This window comes from Myotis nattereri (genome assembly GCF_964212035.1).
Source record: "Myotis nattereri genome assembly, chromosome: 19".
NCBI classification, from domain to species: Eukaryota; Metazoa; Chordata; class Mammalia; order Chiroptera; family Vespertilionidae; genus Myotis; species Myotis nattereri.
Window position 1 is genome coordinate 18,711,192 of NC_138095.1, and position 22,619 is coordinate 18,733,810.

The following is a 22,619-nucleotide window of genomic DNA, read 5'->3' on the forward strand; positions in this document are numbered from 1 at the left end:
GCGTTTGCAGTCAACTAGAACTCTAAGTCTACATATGCACTCTAACAAAACATCACATCCCCCTGTTAAGCCTACTAAAAACTATCTAAATTCTGATTTATGTAATCTATTTCTATTAAATTCCATCTTATTGGTTTTAGACTATCATTCTAGCCTTTCTAAATCTTTTTAAATCTTAATTTTTATTATCCAGAGTATTAATTATACCTCTAAGGTTGGAGTTACTTGCAATGCTCTATCACTAGAAATTGCCCTCCAGGTTGACATCAATTTATTAGATATTTTTGGAATAAAGATACTCAACTTGCTACAAATCTTTAAAAGCACTACAGACTAGGCCACGTATATCTATTTCGTTCATAGGGATATTACAAAAAGATGGTAAAAACTTGTTGAAATTCATACACAATGTAACAACCAATGCACTCTTTTTGTTTAATGTCTAACAATCCTGCTAAAGAAATAAAAACTATATTTACAAGCAGGACAGGTTCCCATTGAATGCGAACTGGTTTCAAGAGCTTGCCACTTTTTTCCCTAGTGTTCACAAAACATCTATTTAACAAAGTGCTTCAGAAATTTCCAGAGACAAACGTCAGGTTCAGTATCCACTTTTGAAAAGGCATGATACTTGTCCATCTCCAAACCAATGCATCTCCATATGGCAATTTTCAGTGTAACCTTTGGCCACTCGTGTTACACATCATTTAATTAAATTCCAAGTCAAACCTGACTTATTTGAGTAACACAAATATGCCATCTATTTTACCTTTAGTGCTCTATTCTTCAATGTTTATTTTCAACTTCCCTTCATCCTTTAACTCCTATCTCAGATGTCCTCTCCTCTGTAAGCCTGCCCCAATTTGCTCGCATAACTGATGACTGAGTCCTTTCTCTGAATCACATATAGAATTCTTTTTAAAGTCCTAACTTTATTCTACATGTCTTTATTTAGAAGATTGCATCTCCAAGAGGATATTAAACTTCCTAGGGTAAGAATTTGGAGTCTTTTTTTATTTTGATCCCTTAACATAGTGTCTGGCACAGGGTAAGTAATCAATACATATTAGTTACTGAGGGAATTAATGCTGTATGCGGGACAAACACTGGTCTGAAAGCATGGCGCATGGCTCAAAATAAGCTTTGCAGAAGGTAATCATCACAATACTTAAAGCAGCAGCACAGTGAGCTTAATTATTCATGCTTATGGAAGATAACAATAGATTAAAGAAATAGTGGGCTACCTAGAAATTCTTTGAATCTGGCGTTTTATAAGTACTTATGTAAACATTTGGCAGGTTTATTTTCCTAATCATTTTTTGTTTAGGCTAAGCTGAGTGCCAATACACCAGCTGCAGGGTGGATGCTGTAAGAAGTACACTGGGCACTAAGTCAGCTGAGCTAGAATTAAGAATTCAGCATGAATAACCCATGCAATGCCACCTGGTTATGCATCCCCCGAGAAGGGAAAAAAGGTGGAAGGCCAGGGAGTGGGTCAGCCATGCTTCATCTCTGACACTCTATAAATCCTCGGGAAGACTGTCAGCAGCTATGTTTTTGTCAGTTTTCCGGGTAAGTACGCCCACAGGACAGAAGAGACTGAAAGTCAAACAAAAGCAAAGGGGTTATAAGGACCGTGAGTCACACTTGTATTTTGGGAAGTGCCCCTGATGAATGGAACTGCATCAAACTGGCTCCAGCCCATTACTTACAACTATTAAGAAGAAAAGGAAAGGAGGGAGCAAGATGTTGGGGGGAAAAATGGCCAAAGGAAAGGTCAGGCTACCTTTCCATCAACTACAGAATGGAGGGACACACTTGGGGGTTCTATGTTCATGGGACAAATGAGACTGCAAAGGGAGATCTCTAGAAATTTGTTCTAGATTTGAGTCGTGTGATACCCTTAGGATTCCAATTTGAAAGTTTATTATGCAGATATAGAGCGTAGCTCTAAAGACCTTCAGATCAACTTTTCTCAGTACCATACCATGTCGCTATCAATGCATCATAATCCAGCTCTAAAAAATCAGGACTGAGGGACTTTGAAGCTAGGCAAAATCACAGTCATACTTTTTGGATGACTGCCTACTAGTCATTTGATCCAAGTAAAAGCAGCAGCTGGACGTCTCACTCACAATCAACAAATCCCTCAGGGTCTCTGGAACAGCCAACGTCTCTGCTTCAAGTCCAACCGATGTCTGTCAGGAGAGGCCAGCCATTTGTCACCCCAAGAGTGAGCACACAACAGGTTCATACCTCTCTGGGGAAACTACCAACTCCACAGCCCGAAGAGCTACAAAGAATTCGCACCGGCAGTGTGTAGTACTAAGTGAAAATAACACTGAAAAGACACAAACAGTTTTGAACCTGGTTTGACCACTTAAATGCTGAAGGGACTCTGCATTCTGGCTTGCTTCCTAATGAAACAGGCTAGTTCTTGCCTTATCTTCTTCACAAATGATCAAGATCAAGTGCGAACAATGAAGGCAACATTCCGAGTCTTGTGTGTTTGTGCATGTGTCAGAAAAACATTCCTTTGGATCCACTTGACAAATCCTACCAGATCCAAGGAACTAAAACAATGGCAGGATCCCGAGCAAGCTTTGTATTTCATGCCTCATTTTTTCCTTTTGTGAAACATTCTCCTAGCAGATTCAGGGAGGTAAATATTAGCACAGTGGACCATTTTTTTTTTTAATGATGTTTAAGAAGATTGGAGAGGACCGACCCTGTGGAGTTATGGGTAATTAGAAGACTGGCAAACTCTCCCCCAATGAGATGTATATCTAAGACTTCGGTATCCCAAAGGGCCTCGAGTACAGGACAAACTAGTGTGTAGAGAGTATGGACAACATTTTTCACCTTTGGATGTCCAGGTGGTTTTATTACTGTAGACTCTCTGGTTCACTCTGGTTCCTGAGGTAGAACTGTTCTCAGTGAATCAGCTCGAGCACTGAATCCTTGACGAATGGAATGCGCCCTAAGGGATGACTTCTGGGAGTGCACCCTGCTCAGAGAAGCAAGCGAATGTTGAAGACCGATCACATCAGGGGGGAGAAGGGCGAAAGGTGAAAAATAACACTTCTAAAACTCAGTGGTACCAAGGAGAGGACAGATAAGTAACTTCTGAATCATGGAGCAAAACAGGAAGGATTTTGATTACTATCACTCCAAGGCAAGGACCCAAAATTCCAAAACGCGGCTCCCTCCAAGGTGAATGGGTATTATTTAAGCTGCAGCGCCCCCTGGTGCCCAGAGGGAGAATTCTTGTCTTAACTCTCCCAAGCAGCAATAGCCTGATAGGCTTTCCAGAATACATTTAACAAGTCAAAAGGATCTCTCTGTCTTGTGTGTAAGCGCACACACTTTCAGAAAGGGGCTGGCTGAAAATATTCAAAATCTATTTAAAGGTTCTTTTTATTTAAAAGTAGACAATGCCTCATTCCCCTCTTTAAAAATGTTTCAGTGCCTGGCATATGCTTTCTTCTAAACCAGTCTAAATGATACCTACTTTACAAGCTTTAAACACTTACTTTCTCCTATAAAGCCTACCTAGCATTTACCCCATGCTGCATGGGACAAGTATCGGGTCATCTGACCTCATATTGTTTAACATTTCTGCTTCTATGGGTTATCCCTTCAAAGAGGCTGAAAGGACCTTAAAGTAGAAACTGCCACCCTCGGTCTGAAGAGCTAGTACACAGCAAGTACTTAATAAGTACACATAGGCAGCAAATCTTACACTTTTCAAAAATTACTTGTAAAAAGGCCACCATAACAAGAGCTAAATAAGGTTAGTGTCCTGGAAGGCAAAGGCAGAGGGGTGGGAGTACCTGGGTTAAGAAGTAAGTAGTTCCCTGGTTGTGAAGAAACTCAGAGTTTCTGCTCTGAACATGACCGGGGAAGCATGTATGTAGGCGTGCATAGACAGATAATATGAAGAAAGAGATTTGAAGGGTGCAGAAAAGACGTGGAGGGCCAGGAAATAACCTGATGGGAACATCTGAACACACAGTTTGAGATAACTCTGTATCTGGGGCTATTGCAGAAGTCTGCAGTTTTCTGCAGAAGTTGTGTATAGAAAGAGATCAGGAATAAGTTTGCACAAGGCACCAGAGCTGAACTGAAAGTTTATGTAGCAAAGGAAAAAATGAGTGTTTCCTCAGAAACTATTCATCTTGACTCGGATAAACTCTGAGTGCAAAAGGATGTAGACTAGATGCCCAAGGGAGACTATATATAGTCTCTGATCCAGGAGTGCTTTAAGAACAGAATCAGAATATGCAGACAGAAACGGACTCATATGCTACCATCATATGTAAGTGGGCAGTCAGATAGAAAGCAAGAGAGATTACACGGGAATAAGGCACAGGGACTTTCAAGTGAGGCTGGTTTTAGTGGCCACTGCTTTGTCAGAAAGCTTGCTCAGGGGGAGGCAGTATGGAGTAGTAGAAAGTGCATGGGTTTTAAGGCCAGGATGCCTGAAGTGGGATGATTCTGAGATGCTTATTTAACCTAGATATCCTTTTCCTTACCTGTAAAATGTGGAAACATATGTCCCTCTCCTAGACATGTGCTGCACATTAGTACCTAAAGAACACAGCAGCTTTACCTGGTACAGTTGGTATTGAATGTCAGTTCCTGTCTTATTGCAATTGCTTGTGTTTTTTTGGTAGCAGGCCAGGAGTTCCCCTTAAGACAGGGGTGAGGGACCTTTTTTCTGCCAAGGGCCACTTGGATATTTAGTATAACATCATTCTCGGGCCATACAAAATGATCAACTTAAAAATTAGCCTGCTCTATTTGATCAAACATTTAATGAACTCACCACTAATACCTTGGCAGGGCCAGACTAAATGATTTTGTGGGCCATATATGGCCGGCGGGCCAGACGTTCCCCACCCCTGCCTTAAGCTATAACCACTGTCAGAGAGACCCTTTATCATCCATCTGCTACACAACCATGTCCACAGAGAAAAGGCTCCCGAATGGACAATACTTAGAGAAAAGCTAACAGTGGAGGCAAAAGAGTTCATGATCTTGTACTCATAACTGTCCTTGCGGAGGCTGAATGCTCCACCTGGGAGTATAGGGCTCTCCAATGGTCCCATACTCTCTGCCAACAAACCTTCTCCTGACCTTGCCTGGGAGATGGTGGGAGAGACCTCTCCTGTAAGAAAATGATTCCATGGCATAGCATAAGGTCCAGAGCTTGTCATTTAATTTTCTCTGGGGTCCACTGCTTGCTGGACCTTTACACCTACTGCAATTTTTCTTTTCTTCTTCCTCTCTATTTACTTCCTGACTTGACATACTTACTTTTCTACTCTCCTTTGCTCACAGGTCACGGAATCTTCTCTTTTCTCCCTACTCTTTTTTTGCCACGCTATTCCATTCCCACGTGCCCCCAACACACACACACACCACACCCACAGTCTCTCTCTCTCTCACTACGAAATCCTGACGCAGATGCCAGGAATGTGTCTGCTGCCCTTTTGACACAGAGTCTGATGCCATCTTGGGGCCACGGGAAGGGCAGAGCCACAGGACGTGGCGTTCGAGTACTCTACTGCTAGCCTGGCTCGTATTTTTATCATGGCATTACTCTGGGCATCCAGGCAGGGAACGGGTCCAGCTGCTTCTCATTCCTTCACTCCACATCAGTACTCCATAATAATCTCACTTCTTACCTTGGCTGGATCTTCTTGCCCAAACCTTCCAGCATCAATGAAGCACGGTACCGCTCCTTTCCCTCCAACCTAGTCTGAATGTCTACATACTTGTCCAGTTTCCTGAACCTGATTCTGATGTTTGCAGAAATATTGTCAAGTTCCTTCTGTTTGCAGACATGAGCAGTTCACACAAGCTGGATTTACTCCTTGGCGTAGACTGCTACCCCCACTCCTCTTCCCCTCATTCCGTCTCTAAGTCCGAATAAGGAGTGCTCCTTCTTACATAATTGGATGTTCCCGGCACAGAAGCTGACATAAGAGGTCAGGCGCGCATGTGTGCAAGACTCCCCTTTGACTTAACAATGCCTTTTTTGGGCATCTAACTTCTCTCCAGCTCCCCTCCCCCACTTTCTCCAAACCATCAACTATCAAGGGAGATTTATGAAGCTTGGCTCAGATCAGAACTCTTTTAACCTTGGCTTAGAAGGAGGGGTCATGAGGTTGAAGTTACTCTTTTTTATTTTATTTTTTCCTTGCAGGGGAGGGAAAAGGGAGGGAAGGAGAGAGAGCGAAGAAGGAATGGAGAAATGAAGAGGGAGGGAGGGAACAAGGAATGAAGAGAGGGAGAGAAAGAGAGAGAGAGAGGGAATAAACGCTTAAGATCTGGCACAAGTCCCTGTGTCCAAGGGAGTTATGTACATAGGTCTTGCTTAAGTTACTATAATTCTTTGTATGTCTCAGTTCCCTCTTTCATAGGGTTTTGAGGGGACTAAATAATGTACAGAGGTCTTTTAAGGAAGCGAGGGGAGTAAACAAAGCTGGAAGCAGAAGAAATTAACTCATCTCCTTGGAGATGATAATGCTGGAGGTTAGAAACTGGTAACATTTAAGGGGGCGATGCATCGAAACCCAGATGGCTGTACCGTCCCCGATAACGCAGTGTCTTCAGGACAAGAAGTGGCAGTAGCCGCCTGTGGCATTAATACCAACTCTGCTTCTCTTTGAAGGGCAGAGCCCAGGGCAGAGAACCCGAGTCCTCTGCACAAGGACCTGACTCAGGCTTGTGGTTTCAGAGCGAAGACGCACGCTGTCTCCGGGGCAGCAGTCACGGGGACCATCTCAGGGAGGTCAACACTGAACTGCTGGGGCCACACCACACCTCTTCTGGTAGGAGGAGGAGGAGGAGTTTGGGGGTGGGGGGGCTACAGCTTTGAGGAGATCTCAAATTCCATTTTATTTGCTTACCAAGGCAAAGCCAAAGAATGCGGCACGGCATGAACCTCTTTTTAAAAATAAAAACATGCAAGCTGTCAGGAACAAGTAACATAGGCTGACTTCAGGCTAGTGCGGTGCCTTTTGTGTTGGGAGCGTGCATATGTGGAAATGCAGTTTGGATTTTACAAACTGCATGTAATATCCCCTTGGGGAATGTATACTACCCTGAGTCAAAGATTTTTAGACTGGCTTTTATCCCTTCAAATTACGGGGTAACAGTCTGATCGTGAGAGACAGCCATTAGAGCTGAAAATCAAACAAACCTGGGTTCAAAATCAGCCTGTGGTGTACTCGTAAGCTCTGTGATCTTGTCTAAGTAACCATCTTTCTTTGTATATCTCAGTTCCCTCATCTTTGAATTGGGGATCTTCATTCCCCTTTCATAGGGCTTTTGAGGGGACTAAATAATGTACTATGCTTGTAGTGTTCAGCAGTGTCTGCACAAAGCAAACTCTCAACAAATGCTTGCTAGATGGTAAATACCATGAAGCTGATAAGAATATCATCAGTGTCTACACACAAATCCTGAAATAAGCCCCATCATTCCATGTGTACCACGTACATGGGAACTTGCTGGTCTGAGACCACAGGCCAGATGCATCAGACCCTTCGAGCCTCTGGAGGGGAAGCTGGGATTTCTCCTCCATGATCCATGACTTCTTAACCCCTATCCTAAGGAAGCTTCTAGAACACTGTGAACCCAGGATAAGAAATTTGAGAAGAGGGCCAAGCATATTCTGTATAACTCAGAGAGACAGGGACAACAGGGATAGTGGTAGCTGAAGGAGGAGCTGGCATGGGGGCAGGCATTCTGAAGACATAAAAAGCGGAACAAATTTGGGGGCACTAGCTGGAGGAATTAGACAGAGAAAATACTTTTTACCCTTCTTTCCTTTTCCTGAAGAGCAGACATTAAACCCTAACATTTATTGGGCATGCTCCATGCACCTGAAGACATAGGATAGCATTATTATTCCTGTTTTCCAGATGAGGAAACCAAAGCTCAGGGAGTTCACACATAGCAGATACCAGTGTGTTGCAGAGGATAAGAATATGGGATGTGGACTACTGAGTTTGATTTCTGGCTCTACCACACATTAGCTTTGTGGTCATGGATATGGCCCTCAGTTCTCACCCCCACTAACTTGAAAAATTATGTGAGAAGTAGGGACTGCATCTGCTTTGTTCACGATGAGCCCTTCCTATTTTTTCAATGAATAAGGAATAAGATCAAAACAATTCCCCAGTTGGAGAGTTATGAGTACTTTAAGATAAAGTGGGTTGAGTGCTACAAAACAGCCTGGACAAATTTCTATCAGTGAGACCAAGAAACAGCTTAGACTAGAGTGCGTATGCATGTTGTATTTTCTTCTTTACACACCAGCCACTCCACTTGATTCTCGTCTCTTCCCTATCACTAGAAAATGTATAATCATCACCCACTGAAGCAATGTGACCTGGCCTGCAATGCTCACAGCCTGCGATTCCCTTGCATTTAAGGTTCCTGTTTTATATCTCCACGAACCCTAGCTGCATATCATACCACTTCTTCAATGATCTGCCTGTAATCCCCAAATATATATTTCTCTCTGTTTGGTACTGACCCAAGCCCTTTAATATTGAGTTACTTAAATTTCAGGGGATGTCTTCCTATCTTTTCTATATATCAATCTCAATCTTTTGAAATTTTCCTGACTCGTCTATATTTTTCGGTTCCTACTAAATTAACCAAAATGGACCTTGCCAAGCTCTATTTTCTTATTTTGTAAATGAACTACCTACCTCACTTGGATGCTATAAGAAAATATATGCAAACAAGAGTCAGGTGCCAGCATATGAGAAACACTCAGCAAATATAAATGTGCACCCTTCTGCCGCTTAGTCTTTTCTGATGAAAGCTTATGAAGCCTCCCTGATCCCGTGCAACTTTTGAGCGTGAAAAGGAAGATTTAACTACTTGTTGGTGATGGATTTTCTACATGTTGTAGGATGGAGCCATAGTTCTTCTTTTAAAAGAAGTTTTTATTTTTGGAGTGCCTATTAGCATGAGCCACATGCTAACAGAAGAGGTCAGGATTTGGCTTCTTACTTTGTGATGTGCCAGGACGTCTCATGAGAGAAAAATCAAAACAAGTGGCTAAACCTCAAGCCCTCGGTGTGTCTGGTTCAGAGACAGTGTCTGGCCTTCTTCAGTTTAGCAAAGCTTGCATGTTTCACGGTGAGGAAGTCAGCAGCCAAAGACTTTGTACTCTGTGTACAAATCTTTCTGGAGTTTCAAATGGTATTAGGATTATAAAACCTAAATTATAAAATCCAAGCTTTAAATCCAAGTATCCTGTCCCTTACCATCCTGTGCCAGTAAGTGCTTCTTTAATTGTGAACATTTACACTCCTTCCCAAAAAAATAATCTTTGAGAGCACCAATCTGTTTTCTCCTCATCTTTCTTATTTTGATTGTCACTGACTACATATTATCACTAAAAAGAAATGTCCAATGACAAAAGGTGAAAGATACAGGGCTTAGGAGTATAACTGGGTAGAGAACTGATCCTGGAGTGGGAAGAGTTTGGATGAAGTATTTTAAAATCATAGGCAGTGTCTGTGACTCAGTGGATCAGGTCAGAAGCCTTACAGAAGCAGAGTCAATTCAAACGTAAGACAACCAGGTGATGAACCCAAGCTTTCTGGTACTCTCCCGGCAGTCTTCATTTCTGTACCTCTGTAGCAGAGACTCTACCTTCCTTCATGACCACAAGTTTCCTGGACTCTCCCCTTTCCCTTCCTGGTGGAGAATGCAGTATTATGGCCACCCCGTCCAATGCGAGGCTCCAATGTGAGGCACTCACCAGTCTTACCTCTGAATGAGGGTCCCAAAGGTAAGACGAAGAACTTTCTGCATGCTTTCGGTGCACAGCCACCTCCACTGTTCCATCATTAGCAAGAGCAGCAGATCGAGGGCTGTGTCAGCTAACTCCGTCTCTGATCCTGGAGAATAAAAAGGCATCAAAAGTAACTCAGAAGAGACCCACACTGGAGGACATCTTTCAATGCACTTTATCTTATCCTGTATTTTTGTAATCCATCAGTTCTTACATCATATCAAGAGATACTTCATATCTAAAAAATTCAGTGACAGGCTCGGTATTTCTTTACAATTCTTTTGTGTTAGTCACTTAGTAAAACACTTTGATCTTTTTAAAAATATTTTGTATACCATTATTTTGCCTACGTCTGTTTCTTTTGTATTTCCCCCAGGGAGTAGATATATTTTGTTGCAGGTAAGTGCTCACAACTGGTGACTAACTAGAACTGGCAAGGCCCAGTCTCTTCCACGCTTATACTCCACTCGCCTCCACAAGGCATCAGAGAAATGTGTGGGCAGCAGATTTGGGAAAAGACTTTGGATTCTTCTCCTGTTAAAAAGTGCTTTGAAAGCAACTCCATTACACAGAGCTGTTGGGTTGGGATCCAGGAAGCTGCAGTTTGATTTTGAGATGACATGTGGTTCTAGGAAAAGCACTACACCTTTGGGAAAATGCCAGGACAGTGACTGATTTCTTTCCTATTCCAAAGACTGGCCACAAAGGAGCTCACACCCATGCTAAACTGAAGTCTCCTGAATAGAGATAGGTATGGATGGAAGTATCTGTTCTCTAACCCTTTTCAGGGGGTCCCATGTCACCTCTGATTTGGTTCCTTGGATACTTTCTCAGGAGCACATAATATTCCAGAATGAATATTAGCTATCTGATGCTATTGCTGTGACTAATATTACTATAATTAATAGTCAACAATAATTTTGTTAGTCTAGGACCAATGGGTATTCTCTTAGCTTGCCCAAGTTCCCCTACCTTAAGGGTTCTTTAGAACACAAATGACTTCAGATTTGGATGAATCTATTAGAAATAAAACCTACCTTCTTAATCCCATCCAAAAAATATTTTCTTTCTTCTGCACTGTATTTCAAGGGGGCCTGGGAGCTGATGTGTTTGCTTTCTAGTCATTTGTTCAAAGATGGGCTAATGAGTTCCTTGGAAAGTAGCATCATTCTGAGTCTTAGTCATCCTCCTGAATTCTATTACTTTCTCAGGGTTAGTATTTACACAGAGCTGCCATCATGTGGTGACAATTAGTCATAACAGTAAGAAATAAGAGAAAGCAAAACAAGGCATCAGGTGCTCTTGAAAAAAAAATGATAAAATTTCTATCAATGAGCATTTAGGGCTAGAAAAAGGGCTACTCAGGCATTAACTACTCCTTTAGACTTGATCTTAGGCAAAAGGACCGGAAGCAATAAACTATTCCTTTAGAGATATGTTGTTCAAAATTTACAGTCTTGATTTGGGCTGGATTATTAGTGTTTTACCCATTCCCTCTTATTTATAATTTCTTACAGTTTTCTAATGCGTTTGGTGTCAAAATACTTGGTTTACTTAACAAGTGAGATATATGTGAAGAGATGGGGTTGTAAATTCCATTTTCCACATAGCTAAGTTGAGAGAAACAATGATGAAATCAAACTTTTATTTTCCTTCTGAACATAAGATTTTGTGAACTTTTTTTCAATGGGAGCCTTTATCTTGATGCAATTAAACATTTTTCTTCTTATAAATTCTAGTTTAGCAAACATACTAATCTCCAGGACTCCCAATTTTTCCTCTTCATTCCTCTGGGAAGCAAACCTGCCCTGCCTCAAATGCTTATAAGGAGAGAATCGTGTCCTCACCTCTTCTCCCTCCCTGCTCTTTCTCTGGTAACTGGGTGGTGTCGGTTGCCATGGCAATAAATAAAATGAAAGGGACAGATCCAGGGAAAAGATGAATTCCATTTTGCACATGTTTGTATGTCACTGCCCTATAGAATATCTCAGTGCAGATTTCCATAGGTAAGTGGGTGGAAATACATCTGATATTAGGCATCATAATACACGTGGTAGAATTAAAGCCAATAGTACTAATGAGATCACCAGGCAGAGTGTGCAGAGTAATAACACCCCGAGAGCCAGCAATAACGCTGTGGAAGGCTAATAAGGGAGCTAACAAAAGTGACTGAGAAAGGACCAACCAGGAAAGTGGTACCACAGGTACTAAGGGAATAGGTAAAGGGAGCAGTTCAAATGTAGCTCAAGCACGCTAAACAGAACTTCAACAAGGTAATGAGACTGCAAACATGGGTCTTATTTTGCTAGATTGGAACTCCCTGCCTTTTTGCCCTGTTCTTCTGCTTGGCTGCACTCGGCTTGGCTCAGCTCTGGGGACTGTGTTGTATTCTTTTTTGCATCCCAGCACTCAGCACAGAACCTCAAACACATGGCTTACTTTGCTGAACAGAAGATAAATTAAAAGTGATGAATCCCAACTGTCAGAAGTCCCAAGTGAACAGTGCTCTGGCTCCCTTCTCTGTGGTGCGATCTTGTCACTCACCCGGGTCACTGGTGCTGAGGTCTTGGGCTGGCGCGGCTGCATCTGACATGTCACCATCCACACATCCTTTGGGCGTATGGTCAGGATCCTTTTCTGGGGCATCTGCTGACTGCATTTCTAGTAGTTTTGTCTGTTTTTCAATAAAGGCTTCCATCCCAGACATGGATAGGACCTCCGACTCCTGCAGAAAGAGCCAGCAACACATCACATAGAGTGCAGAAAGCAGAGGAGCAACCAAAGCACTTCAGGTTTTCCCTGTTCCTTCCCTGAAGACGTATCTTGAGCACAGAACCCAACTGATGTTGTGACCACCTCAGCAAAGCTGCAAGTAAACCAATGCCTTGTATTCCCATTTGCCACACACACTTTCGGGTTCTCTGATCTCTCCCAGGAATGGGTTTTCTTTCTCATTCTGTCATACATTATCCCACACCCAGGGCCCTTGAGAAGCCAACCTTGCAGAAAATAGTTTTATACTAAATAGAGACCCAGATGCTGGTAAGACCTTTAGCAGGCACCTAAGTCTTTTCTGACTTTGGAGAAGGTCTCAAGTGCCTATAACTGCAGGATCCACATCCTGGCTGCAGATGCCAGGAGCTCTCTAGGAGCTTCTCACCACAGTGCCTTCCTGGAGACCATAGAGGACCTTCTCTTGTGCATTGGCCAAGTTCAGCGCTGGAGCGATCTTACTGGATGAGAACCTCAATCTGGACCTTGTATAGAAACAAAGAGCAGAAACATGATGTAATTCGTGATCTTGCCCTAGCATATGAAGGGCTTACAAGTATTAATACTCAAAACGAATATGCCTATACTTATTCTGGGAGTTTATAGGGCTCAGAGCTGCCAGAACAGCCCTGGCCCTGAACTCTTCCCAACAACATATATTTTGGAAAGTCTTAATATACAGTGCAACTCTTGCACTAAGCTGTCTACAGTGCATCCATAAAGGGGGTTTAGCTAATGCTAACGAGGGACCAGTCTGCCATGTCGTACTCCCAGAGGATAGAAGAGTGCTAGCACACACTACACACTCATTAAATATTTGTTGAAGGTCAGACAAGTGGCATTTATTGCTGCTGTCAGTACCTTTATGCACATCCACTTATCTTATTCCTCTCGTGTTCCAAATAAAACCGGGGAAGGGACTCCAAGTGCAAACCCCAGTTTTTCAAGGGACAGGATTCTTATAAGCACCGGTCAAAGTATAGGCCCAGGAAAAAAAGGCCAAGACTTGTGTTATTACCGGCCCATGAAACATGAACAGAGACAAAGGCAGACAGTCAGCCAGACAAGCAGACACACACACAAACACTCCACGCCCCCCATTTTCTCTCTCTCCATCATGGCCCATATACAGATAGGAAGTTTCCAGTAAGGGTAGGTGTGGTGCTCTTCCTTTCCACATGCTGGCTCTGAGTACTGCCAGGGAACATCTGAGACCTGGTGCAGGAGAGCAGCAGCCATAACCAGTTACTAAAATGGGCGCTGCAGGTGGCCATTCGGGCCCTTCCCTGTTTATTGCTAGCATATGCAACTTCTGAGCCAAGATTTCCAGAAAAGATGGTAAACAGAGATCAGTTATAAGCCTTAGCTCTTAATAGGAAAGAACCTCTCAATTTTCCAGGAAAACACAAAAGGAGAAGATCCATATTCTAGAGTTTTCCTTCTAGTCACAAATCCCTCATCAGTTGGGCCCTGGGGGTTCTCACGGCAAGACAAACATTCCGTGGAGCTGCCTATGCAGGATCTCAGGCTCCTCTGAGTTGAGCACTGAGGAGTTCAAGGTCTAGCTGTGCATAAAAATTAGTATGTATGGCCCACCTCTTCTCTTCTAGAGTGTGAGAGTTGGGGATGGGCTTTGGCTGAGGATTGGGGATCAACCTGAGAATTGGGCAAGAGTCCCTGGGCGACTGAAGGGCTTCTCACTTGCCAGCCTTCTTGCCTTCTGTCTGGGGCTTGCTTTCTGTCTCGGCCTCACTCAGCTCCTCTGTGGGGCTCTGGGGTTCAGAGCGAGGAAATGCTGTCTTCAAGGTGTCCACGATAGCATTCACCACCATCTGCAGGGGTCAGAGGAGCAGAGTCAGACAGAAATCACCGAATGAGCAGTTTTCTCACGGTGCTTTATGCAATCAGGATGGGGAGACAGCTAGGCTATCTGGTGGAGCCCTAGCCATCAGCATAGTCAGATACCAGCTAGTAACTTAGTGGCAACTGTTCTCCCCTTTCTCTATGGCCATAAACAGCTTCTTTCTCACAGAGTAAGATAAACAATGGCTTGGGGAAAGAGGCTGAAACAAACAATGGGATAAATAAAAAGCTGAGAGTTCTGAAGGCTGGTGAAATATTTTCCATTTTCAATTTCCTTCTTTGTATATAAAAGAATGATTTTTAGTTTCCAAATTGATTCTTTCACCAAGATGTGAAAAAGCAGAAGTAATATAGGTGAAAATATATGAAGAACAGAAAGAATGAAGATTATCAAAATACAAAATATGTCTAGAGACATGTATAAAATATAAACATGTTCAGTGTAATTCACACAGAGTAAAGAGCTGGCTTTTCCAGTTAATTCCATTTTTCTTCTTTAGGACAGAAAGAATAACAAAAATCACTCAGGTCCAAATTAAGAAGTCTGAAATTGATATAAACTTCTCTACTCAGAAAGACAAATAAAACAATCTTCAATGAAAAGAATTCTATTTTTCAGAATGAGAAAATGACATATAGATATTTGCTAGAAAAATGCACAAACAAATGAGACCCTAAATATTGAAGAAACATTTACTTTCCCTTTGGTGCCTCTCATCAGTTGATACTGCTGGCTCAGAGCAACACCGGAACTTCTTTAACTCATTCTTGGTTAATCCTCAACAAGGCACTAGCACAGCTAAGACAAGGCTGTAATGGTTGAGTAAGAGCGCAGTAAAGACTAGGGCATAACAATCCAAGGAAAGAACTCAGAGGTAGCATGAATGTGCTTAACATGGCTTAGACAATGTAACTTGCTCTCTGGGCTCATAAAATTGTAGTCTGTGGGAAAGGTCCTTATCTGTGTTGTTCACTGTTGTATCATGAACAGCTAGTACAGTACACCAGCAGTAAGTAGATGCTGAAAGAAGCAATGAATGAACTTTGAGGATTTAACCTTGTGCAACCCTCTCTAGTTTGCAGTTCTTTCAGCATAGCAGTCAATGTCTCCCAACTCCGACCATGTGAAATTCCACTTTATCATCTTTTCCCCTGAAGGCTAGATGAGGAGAGAGAGGCCCCTCTTCTGCCAACAAGTAGGTGTTTTCGAACTTTTTAAAAAATATAAGACATCCTTGGATAAACATAAACCTCGGACTTTTGCCTTGGGGACTGTAAAATCAGTTGGTAATCACTGCTTGCAGGCTCCAATGTGTTTATACAAATGTCCTTCTGCTACCATCTTCAAAGGTCCTGAGATACCCTACTGAAGAAGGTACAAGTCTACCCACACTCTGTTCTCCAGCAGAGAATGACTACACCATCTAAATCCAGCTTAGTGTCCTACTTAGGGGTTGCTTTCCTGAGTGACCAACATTGGGAATGACTTTCACCTCCAGGAAGGACTTTCCTGCCCCCACCTATCTATGAGGTATAGATCTATTCTTACAACCCTCCGCTAGAATAACTATGTCCCTAGCAGATATGTGTACATTTACACCGTCAGGGATAAGGTACCCTCCAAGTTGCTCACTGTAATTCAACAAGTTGGTATCCAACCAATATTTGGGAATAGGTCTTGAAAATCCTAGTCCATATTCTACTAACTCCTCTGTGCTGCCTCTCCCCATCCTCCACCTCCCTTATTTTTAAAGCACTGCCTCCACGCTTATAAGAACTAAGGCTGAGCGTGTAGTACCTTGTCTATTCTGGAGACCATGAACGGTTTCTTGACAAAGGCAATACGAGCATCTGTGTTCAGAGCAAGGAACTCCTGCATCTCCTCACTGTTAGCGATCTCAGGAATGGCACAGAGTTGCTGCAAAGGACACGAGAAGGACTTCAAAGAGAAATTCTAGTTCCCTCCATCTCCCCACCCTGGCTTGGGTGTCTGGTGGGTAAAAAGGGCATAGAGCCAAAACAGAAGGATGCTGACCTTTAGGAATGATTCCAGGAGGCTCTTACGGGCTTCTACTCTGTCACTATCCATGTTACCAAATGGGAGATCTGGAAAGAGCTTTTTGGGACCCTTCACATCTTAAAAAAAAAAAAGTGTAGTCACTTAACAGAAATTAACTAAAAACAACAAAGCAGAACTGTTGAATATATTTCCCTGAGATTGTTTATTTCAGAAGTTCCAAATATACCCCAGGGATATAATACATAAAATCTACTCCCATTATTAATGTTAATATTAAGATAGAAGAGACCATATACTACAATGGTTACAAATGAGGGCCCTGAAATCCAACTGCCCAAGTTTAAATTTAGGCTCCAATTCCTCCTATAATAACGACCTTAGGCAAATTGCTTAATCTTTCTTTGACTTTTTTGTAAAGTGGAGATAATGATAGTATTTATCTTATAAGCTGTTATGAGAATTCAATGAGCTAAATATGTGTAACGTGCTTAGAAGAGAACCTGGCATATATTTTCAAGTTTGGCTCAGTCATAGCTATTATTAAGAAAGAAAATGCATAACTGAAATCCACAATTTATGCCTAAACTTATTAAAATGTTTATTTGGGTGATCGTTAGCTTTTTAAAATAAACATATTTTGTTTATTTAAAAAATAAACTTGCTGCTTATTAGCATACTTTCAGAGTTAAATTTTATTACATTTTCTGATTGTCCTTGTGTCTCATGGCATATCTAAAAAACCTGGTTGTTAAAGCATAGCTGGCAAGAATTTCTGGATATTTTAATATTTAAAAGCAATTATTGTATGGATCTGGAAAAGTTACTTCCTCATGCTATCTCATAGGCATAAGTGGAAATGTATCCACTGAGCCAAACCAGCTAGGGCTGAAAGTTTCTTTATTAAGCTTAAACTAAATAGACTCCAGAACAAAGAATTCGGTGGCAAAGGAATATCTTAGAAACAATGTGACCATTGCTGTCCAGTACTAAACCCCAAATCATCTGAATGCAAATTGGGGGAAGGGGTGGCAGAGTAAAGGACCCTTAATGCTACATTCTCTCCCTCCACCCTCGTCACAAACCAACAGGCCCCCAGCCTTTCAGATCAAGGTGATTAGATGTGAAAGCAAGCAGGCTGTCCAGGCCTGGGGAAACTCCTGACTTTTGATGAACTTGCGGAGATCTGATTTCTCCTCCAGACGGGTCTGCAGATTCAGGAACTCGCGGTAGCGGCGATTAACAGTGTGGTATGCCAACTGCTGCAGGTTGCTGCTGTTCTCGCTGTCAAGGGCCGTCTCATACTGTTGAGTGAATAAATGTGTTTACTGCATCAGCTCAATAGCCACATCGTAAAAGGAGAGTAGGGGTAAGGAAGGAATCTATTCTTATTCTGTTCCCAAACCTACCAGATCTGATTGCTGCTCTAAGTTGTAATGAACAACTCAAGGTCCAAGGGTGGCTGAATTAAAGAATGAGATATTTTTTCCAACACAGTATGGCCTAGAAAGTGAAAAATGAGTTTTATTGCTCTCTACTCCTTCCATCTCAAAGCTCCCTCCTGCAAACACTTTCACTTATAAAAATGGCTACATAGCTACTTTACAAATCCCAGACAGAGTATAAAACCGAAGGTACAACAAAAAAAAATACTACCTCTTCCATCCCTCAATTATGGGGTTGGGTGTTATAAGGAGATTACCATTTTGCCATTATATTCAATCAGTGATTATATATATTAGTTTGGGGGAAAATAATTCATAACAACTGATGAACAAATATCATTTGTCTGGAATGCATTAAAGGGACAAGTGTTTGTTTTTTTGTTGTTGCTGTTCAGGGCAGATGAATTATTATTCTTGGAGCTAAACAATATTTTTTTTCCTAAGTACACATCATCTGTATTAGATGTCATGTGAAAATTGGAGATGTTGGAAGGGGTTAAAGTTTGCCGTCTTCATGTGTTTGTAGGGCCAGTATATGGGGAAAGAGAACTTTACTGTATGCTCCCCAGAGCCAACACCTTGAACAGCATGAAAGGTGCAACTTAGTATAGGGGAAGACTTTTGGACCCAGTAGTTAAATTACAGTGAAATGCTATAGAAGAACAACGTATGTGCTTGTGCAGTAATTCTCAACCTTCCTAATGCTGCGACCCTTTAATACAGTTCCTAATGTTGTGGTGACCCACAACCATAAAATTATTTTCGTTGCTACTTCATAACTGTAATTTTGCTACTGTTATGAATCATAATGTAAATATCTGATATGCAGGATGTATTTAGGTGACCCCTGTGAAAGGGTCGTTCGACCCCCCAAGGGGGTCGCGACCCACAGGTTGAGAACCGCTACAGTAGAGGTATGTTACTGTTGTTTGGTTGAGGTACTATACTGTGGGCAAGTGATATAAGAAACAATCTCTCTTGTTGGTGGGATCTGAGGCTGGTGTTTTAAAAATTTCTAGAGCCATGGAGAAAGAGAGGTATTCATTATGAACTGACATGAGCAAAGCAGTCCATCAGTCTAGGAAAACGCTTAGGTAAGAAACAGGTGGAATTCCAGGTAGAACTTTCAAACTTGGGAGTACCTTGGAGTTATAATGCTTTCCATGGAATATTCTACTCCTTGAGAGACACTATCAATACTTACATTCCCAAACCTGGCTACACCTCAAAATCACTTGGGCTGCTTTTTAAATATGTATATTCTGACAGCCTTTCACATATTCTGAATAAGAATTTCCAAAGTGGGGTCCTAGGATTTTTAAAAAAATACAGCTCTCAGGAGACTTGGAGAAGCCTATCCTAAAATCTGTTTTAGGGAATTGTTGCTCTAATTGAACCAGCCATCTGATACATAAACTCCCTTTATATCATTTCTGCAAATGAGGATTTTACTGTCTTCTGAGGAATATATAGCTAAATGATCTTCCTTCCAAAACAAGAAGATACTAGTATTTTAAAAAAGAAATAAATCACCCTGGCCAGTGTGGCTCCATTGGTTGGAGTATCATCCCATACACCAAAAGGTGGTGGGTTCAAATCCCGGTCAGGGTGCGGGGGAGGCGACCGATCAATGTTTCTCTCTCACATGGATGTTTATCTCTCCAATCAAGTTTTTTTTTTTTTTTTTTAAATATATTTTATTGATTTTTTACAGAGAGGAAGGGAGAGAGATAGAGAGTTAGAAACATCGATGAGAGAGAAACATCGATCAGCTGCCTCCTGCACATCTCCCACTGGGGATATGCCCGCAACCCAGGTACATGCCCTTGACCGGAACCGAACCTGGGACCCCTCAGTCCACAGGCCGACGCTCTATCCACTGAGCCAAACCGGTTTCGGCTCCAATCAAGTTTTTTAAAAAGTTTATAATTATTTAAAAAATAAATTAGCAGGGAAAAAGTATGGAAAGAGAATTTCTGGACAAAGCTCTATACTTTGGGAACCACTCAAAACTATGACCCTCAGTCTCCTAACACCCTGAAATTCTAGGATTGTTTGTGGGTATTGCATAGAAACCTATTCTGCTTTACCGATGAACTTCAGACTCATTGCAAACAAAGAGTAGCCTCTCCTTTAGAGTCTTAGCTTCACCAACGGCTTCCCAAACCCATTCCAAGATTAGAGTGGGTGACCACATTTCCAGTCCTGTTACCTTCACCGTGTAGAGCGTGTACGGGTGGGATCCCGTGCCACTGTGCTCTCGGGCAGTAATGGTGCCAGTGATACGCAGGTTCTGGATGACAACTGGGCCATCTGGGCTGCTCAGGGGCTCAAAGCTGAAGGTTGCTGAGCTGAGAGGACCAGCGGGAGAGGAGGACAGCAGAACCGGTGGCAGACTAGGATCGAGGGAGCTCACCCCATTGGTAAGGTCTTTCTCCAAGCATGAGGGTCGTGGTGGGCAGGTCCTTTCTGGACTGGCCAGCAAAGTTGGAAGAGAGGCGACATCTTGCTCTGCCTCCTTGTCTGCCGTGTCAATCTGGATCTCGGGGCAGGAATTCAACGTGGAGACCAGACCTGTCTCTTTTTCTGTTCCTGGACCCTCCTCAGCCTCGGCTCCTTCAACTCCTTCAGGACCCGCATCACCCTTAGGCTGCAGAGACTGGGAACCCCCGAGGGCACACAAGGCATCCTGGAGCCTGTCAGTCAGGTAGCTGCCTGGGGTCATGAGCATGATGGTTTCTTTGCCGAGTTCAGACAATGGAGACTCCAGCTCCACGTCTTCACATAAGAACAGGGGGCCTCGGATATCGGGCTGTAGGAAATGAGAGGAGCTGTTTCCTCCTTTTCTCTCCTCTGGTGCTCCACCCACATCTCCCTCTACAGCTTCATGGCCTTCTTCCACTTCTGGGGAGGAGCGGAACTGTCCCCCCGGCTCCTCCCAGTTGAGGAGCCCCTGGGCTGCAGCTGGAGAGAGGGCTCTCGCCTCGGGCAGACTCGGTACCTCAACAACCAGCGGCAGAGAGGTGGGCACCGAGGGCTGCTCCTGCTCGGGCCCCGTGGCACCGGCTGGGCAGTGTGACTTCACCACTCCTCCTGGAGCACTCCTGGCCTTGGAAAAGATGCTCACAAGTATAAGGTGGATCCAGTCGGGGTCTGACAGCTTGCTGATCAGCGGCAAGATCACGTTGCAAGTAATGAGCTCCACCACCACGTGGCGTCCCGTCCGCGTCTCCAAGTGGGGCTTTGGCACTAGTCCTTGAAGCAGCGAGCTCACAATGCGACGTGTGTAGGCAACCTCGGCGCCTGCGCTTTGGACCGCGGGATGTGGGGCGGCGGCGGCCCTGCTGTAAGCCTCCCAGAGTTGGGAGGGCTCCACCCCACCGCTCTGCTTCCCTGCTGCTGCTGCCGCCGCCACCTCCTCCTTCGCCCGCATATAGCTCTGCAGGTGACAACCGCAGAGCGTCAGGACCCTCAGGGCAAGAGCAGGGCTGTCCACCGTGCCCATCCTTTTCCGCAGCTCCCGGGCCAAGCCTCTCATGGCCGCCTCCATTTCTTCCTCGAAGGCTGGCTCCTGGCTCACGGAGCGGTACCAGGATGACACGAAGTCCCGGATAATCATCTGGATGGTGCGGTTGATCTCCTGCTCCAGCTGCCTCTCCGCCTCGGGGCCTGGAGAGCAGGCGGCCATTGGCAAGAAGCGCTCCAGGTGCAGCCGCCCGGAGGCCCCCGCCAGGGCACTGGCGCCCTGCCACCCTCCCAGCACCAGCAGCAGCGCAGACACGAGGCAGAGCAGCCACAAGCTGACCAGGAAGTGGGTGACCAGGAGCGAGCCCAGCACGACCCCCGCCACCAGCAGCTTCCGGCCGCTCAGCAGGTTCCCCAGGCCACAGCTGGGCAGGGCTGGGGGCCCTGGGACCGAGGGCGCTGTTTCTGCCTTCATGGTGGGAAGGACGGCTGCTCTCTTTCTGTTTCGCCTCGCAGTCAGGGATGGGGCATAACTGTGTCCCGGATGCGGGGGGATCTGGGGTGCGATGGGGCCGCGGGCCTGGGCCTCGACGTCCTACAGGCACTGCCAAGCGATGTTGGCTCTGCCTCTGGCCCTCGCACCGGGCGCTTCCGGCGGCCACGCCGCTCTCCGGGGGACCTCCGCGGCGCTCATGCTGCGGCGTCGGGGCTCCTCGCCGCCTCGGGAGGCGGGGCGGGGCTGTGGGGCTCCCTCCCCGAACTCACAGACGCCGCCGGGGCAGGGCGGATCTCACCCCGCGGGCGGCGCGCCCTGACCGAGCCCGAGCCCCGGTGCACTGGGCGCAAGGATGTCGCCGCCGCCGGCTCCGCAGACGCGCTGCGCAGAGGCTCTCCGCCGAGCTGGGGCGGCCCGGGCGGGCGACTGGGCTCCGCAGCCCAGATGCCCTCCAGGGAGGCCGGCCCGCGGCCACCAGCGACCGCTTCCGGGTCGCTGTGCGCGGGAGCAAGGCATGCTGGGAGAGCGGCCGCGCCCCCGGAGGCGCGGCGCTGCTCGGCGCCCCCTGGTGTTCGGGAGGCGCCACGACAGCACTATGAGAAAATGTTCTCATTTTATGCCCCCAAATTACCACGTAGTGCTAAGGGAAAAAAATGATTTATGCCTTAATACCATTCACATATACATAAAATATATTTTAAAATCCAACAACACATATTTGCACAAACTCCATAA

At 44.4% G+C, this 22,619-nt stretch overlaps 1 protein-coding gene across 5 annotated transcripts in view; it reads right to left on the bottom strand.

The window, feature by feature from the left end:
• The window catches only part of SNX19 (sorting nexin 19), a gene marked incomplete at its 5' end in the record, with an annotated part of 400,377 nt that extends 378,514 nt beyond the window's left edge, over positions 1 to 21,863 (bottom strand). For 3 of the 5 annotated variants that reach the window (XR_013997239.1, XM_081114016.1, XM_081114013.1), the window contains 8 exons: positions 9,803 to 9,932; positions 12,371 to 12,551; positions 12,987 to 13,083; positions 14,300 to 14,430; positions 16,260 to 16,379; positions 16,497 to 16,597; positions 17,644 to 17,782; positions 20,136 to 21,863. Coding sequence is in view for 4 of the 5 variants with exons in the window: in XM_081114016.1 (XP_080970142.1) it covers positions 9,803 to 9,932; positions 12,371 to 12,551; positions 12,987 to 13,083; positions 14,300 to 14,430; positions 16,260 to 16,379; positions 16,497 to 16,597; positions 17,644 to 17,782; positions 20,136 to 21,863 (2,627 nt within the window). Of the gene's footprint in view, positions 1 to 9,802; positions 9,933 to 12,370; positions 12,552 to 12,986; positions 13,084 to 14,299; positions 14,431 to 16,259; positions 16,380 to 16,496; positions 16,669 to 17,643; positions 17,783 to 20,135 lie in introns of those variants that run through there. The other 2 variants (XM_081114014.1, XM_081114015.1) reach the window with 2 other exon arrangements.
• Positions 21,864 to 22,619: the final 756 nt, after the last annotated feature.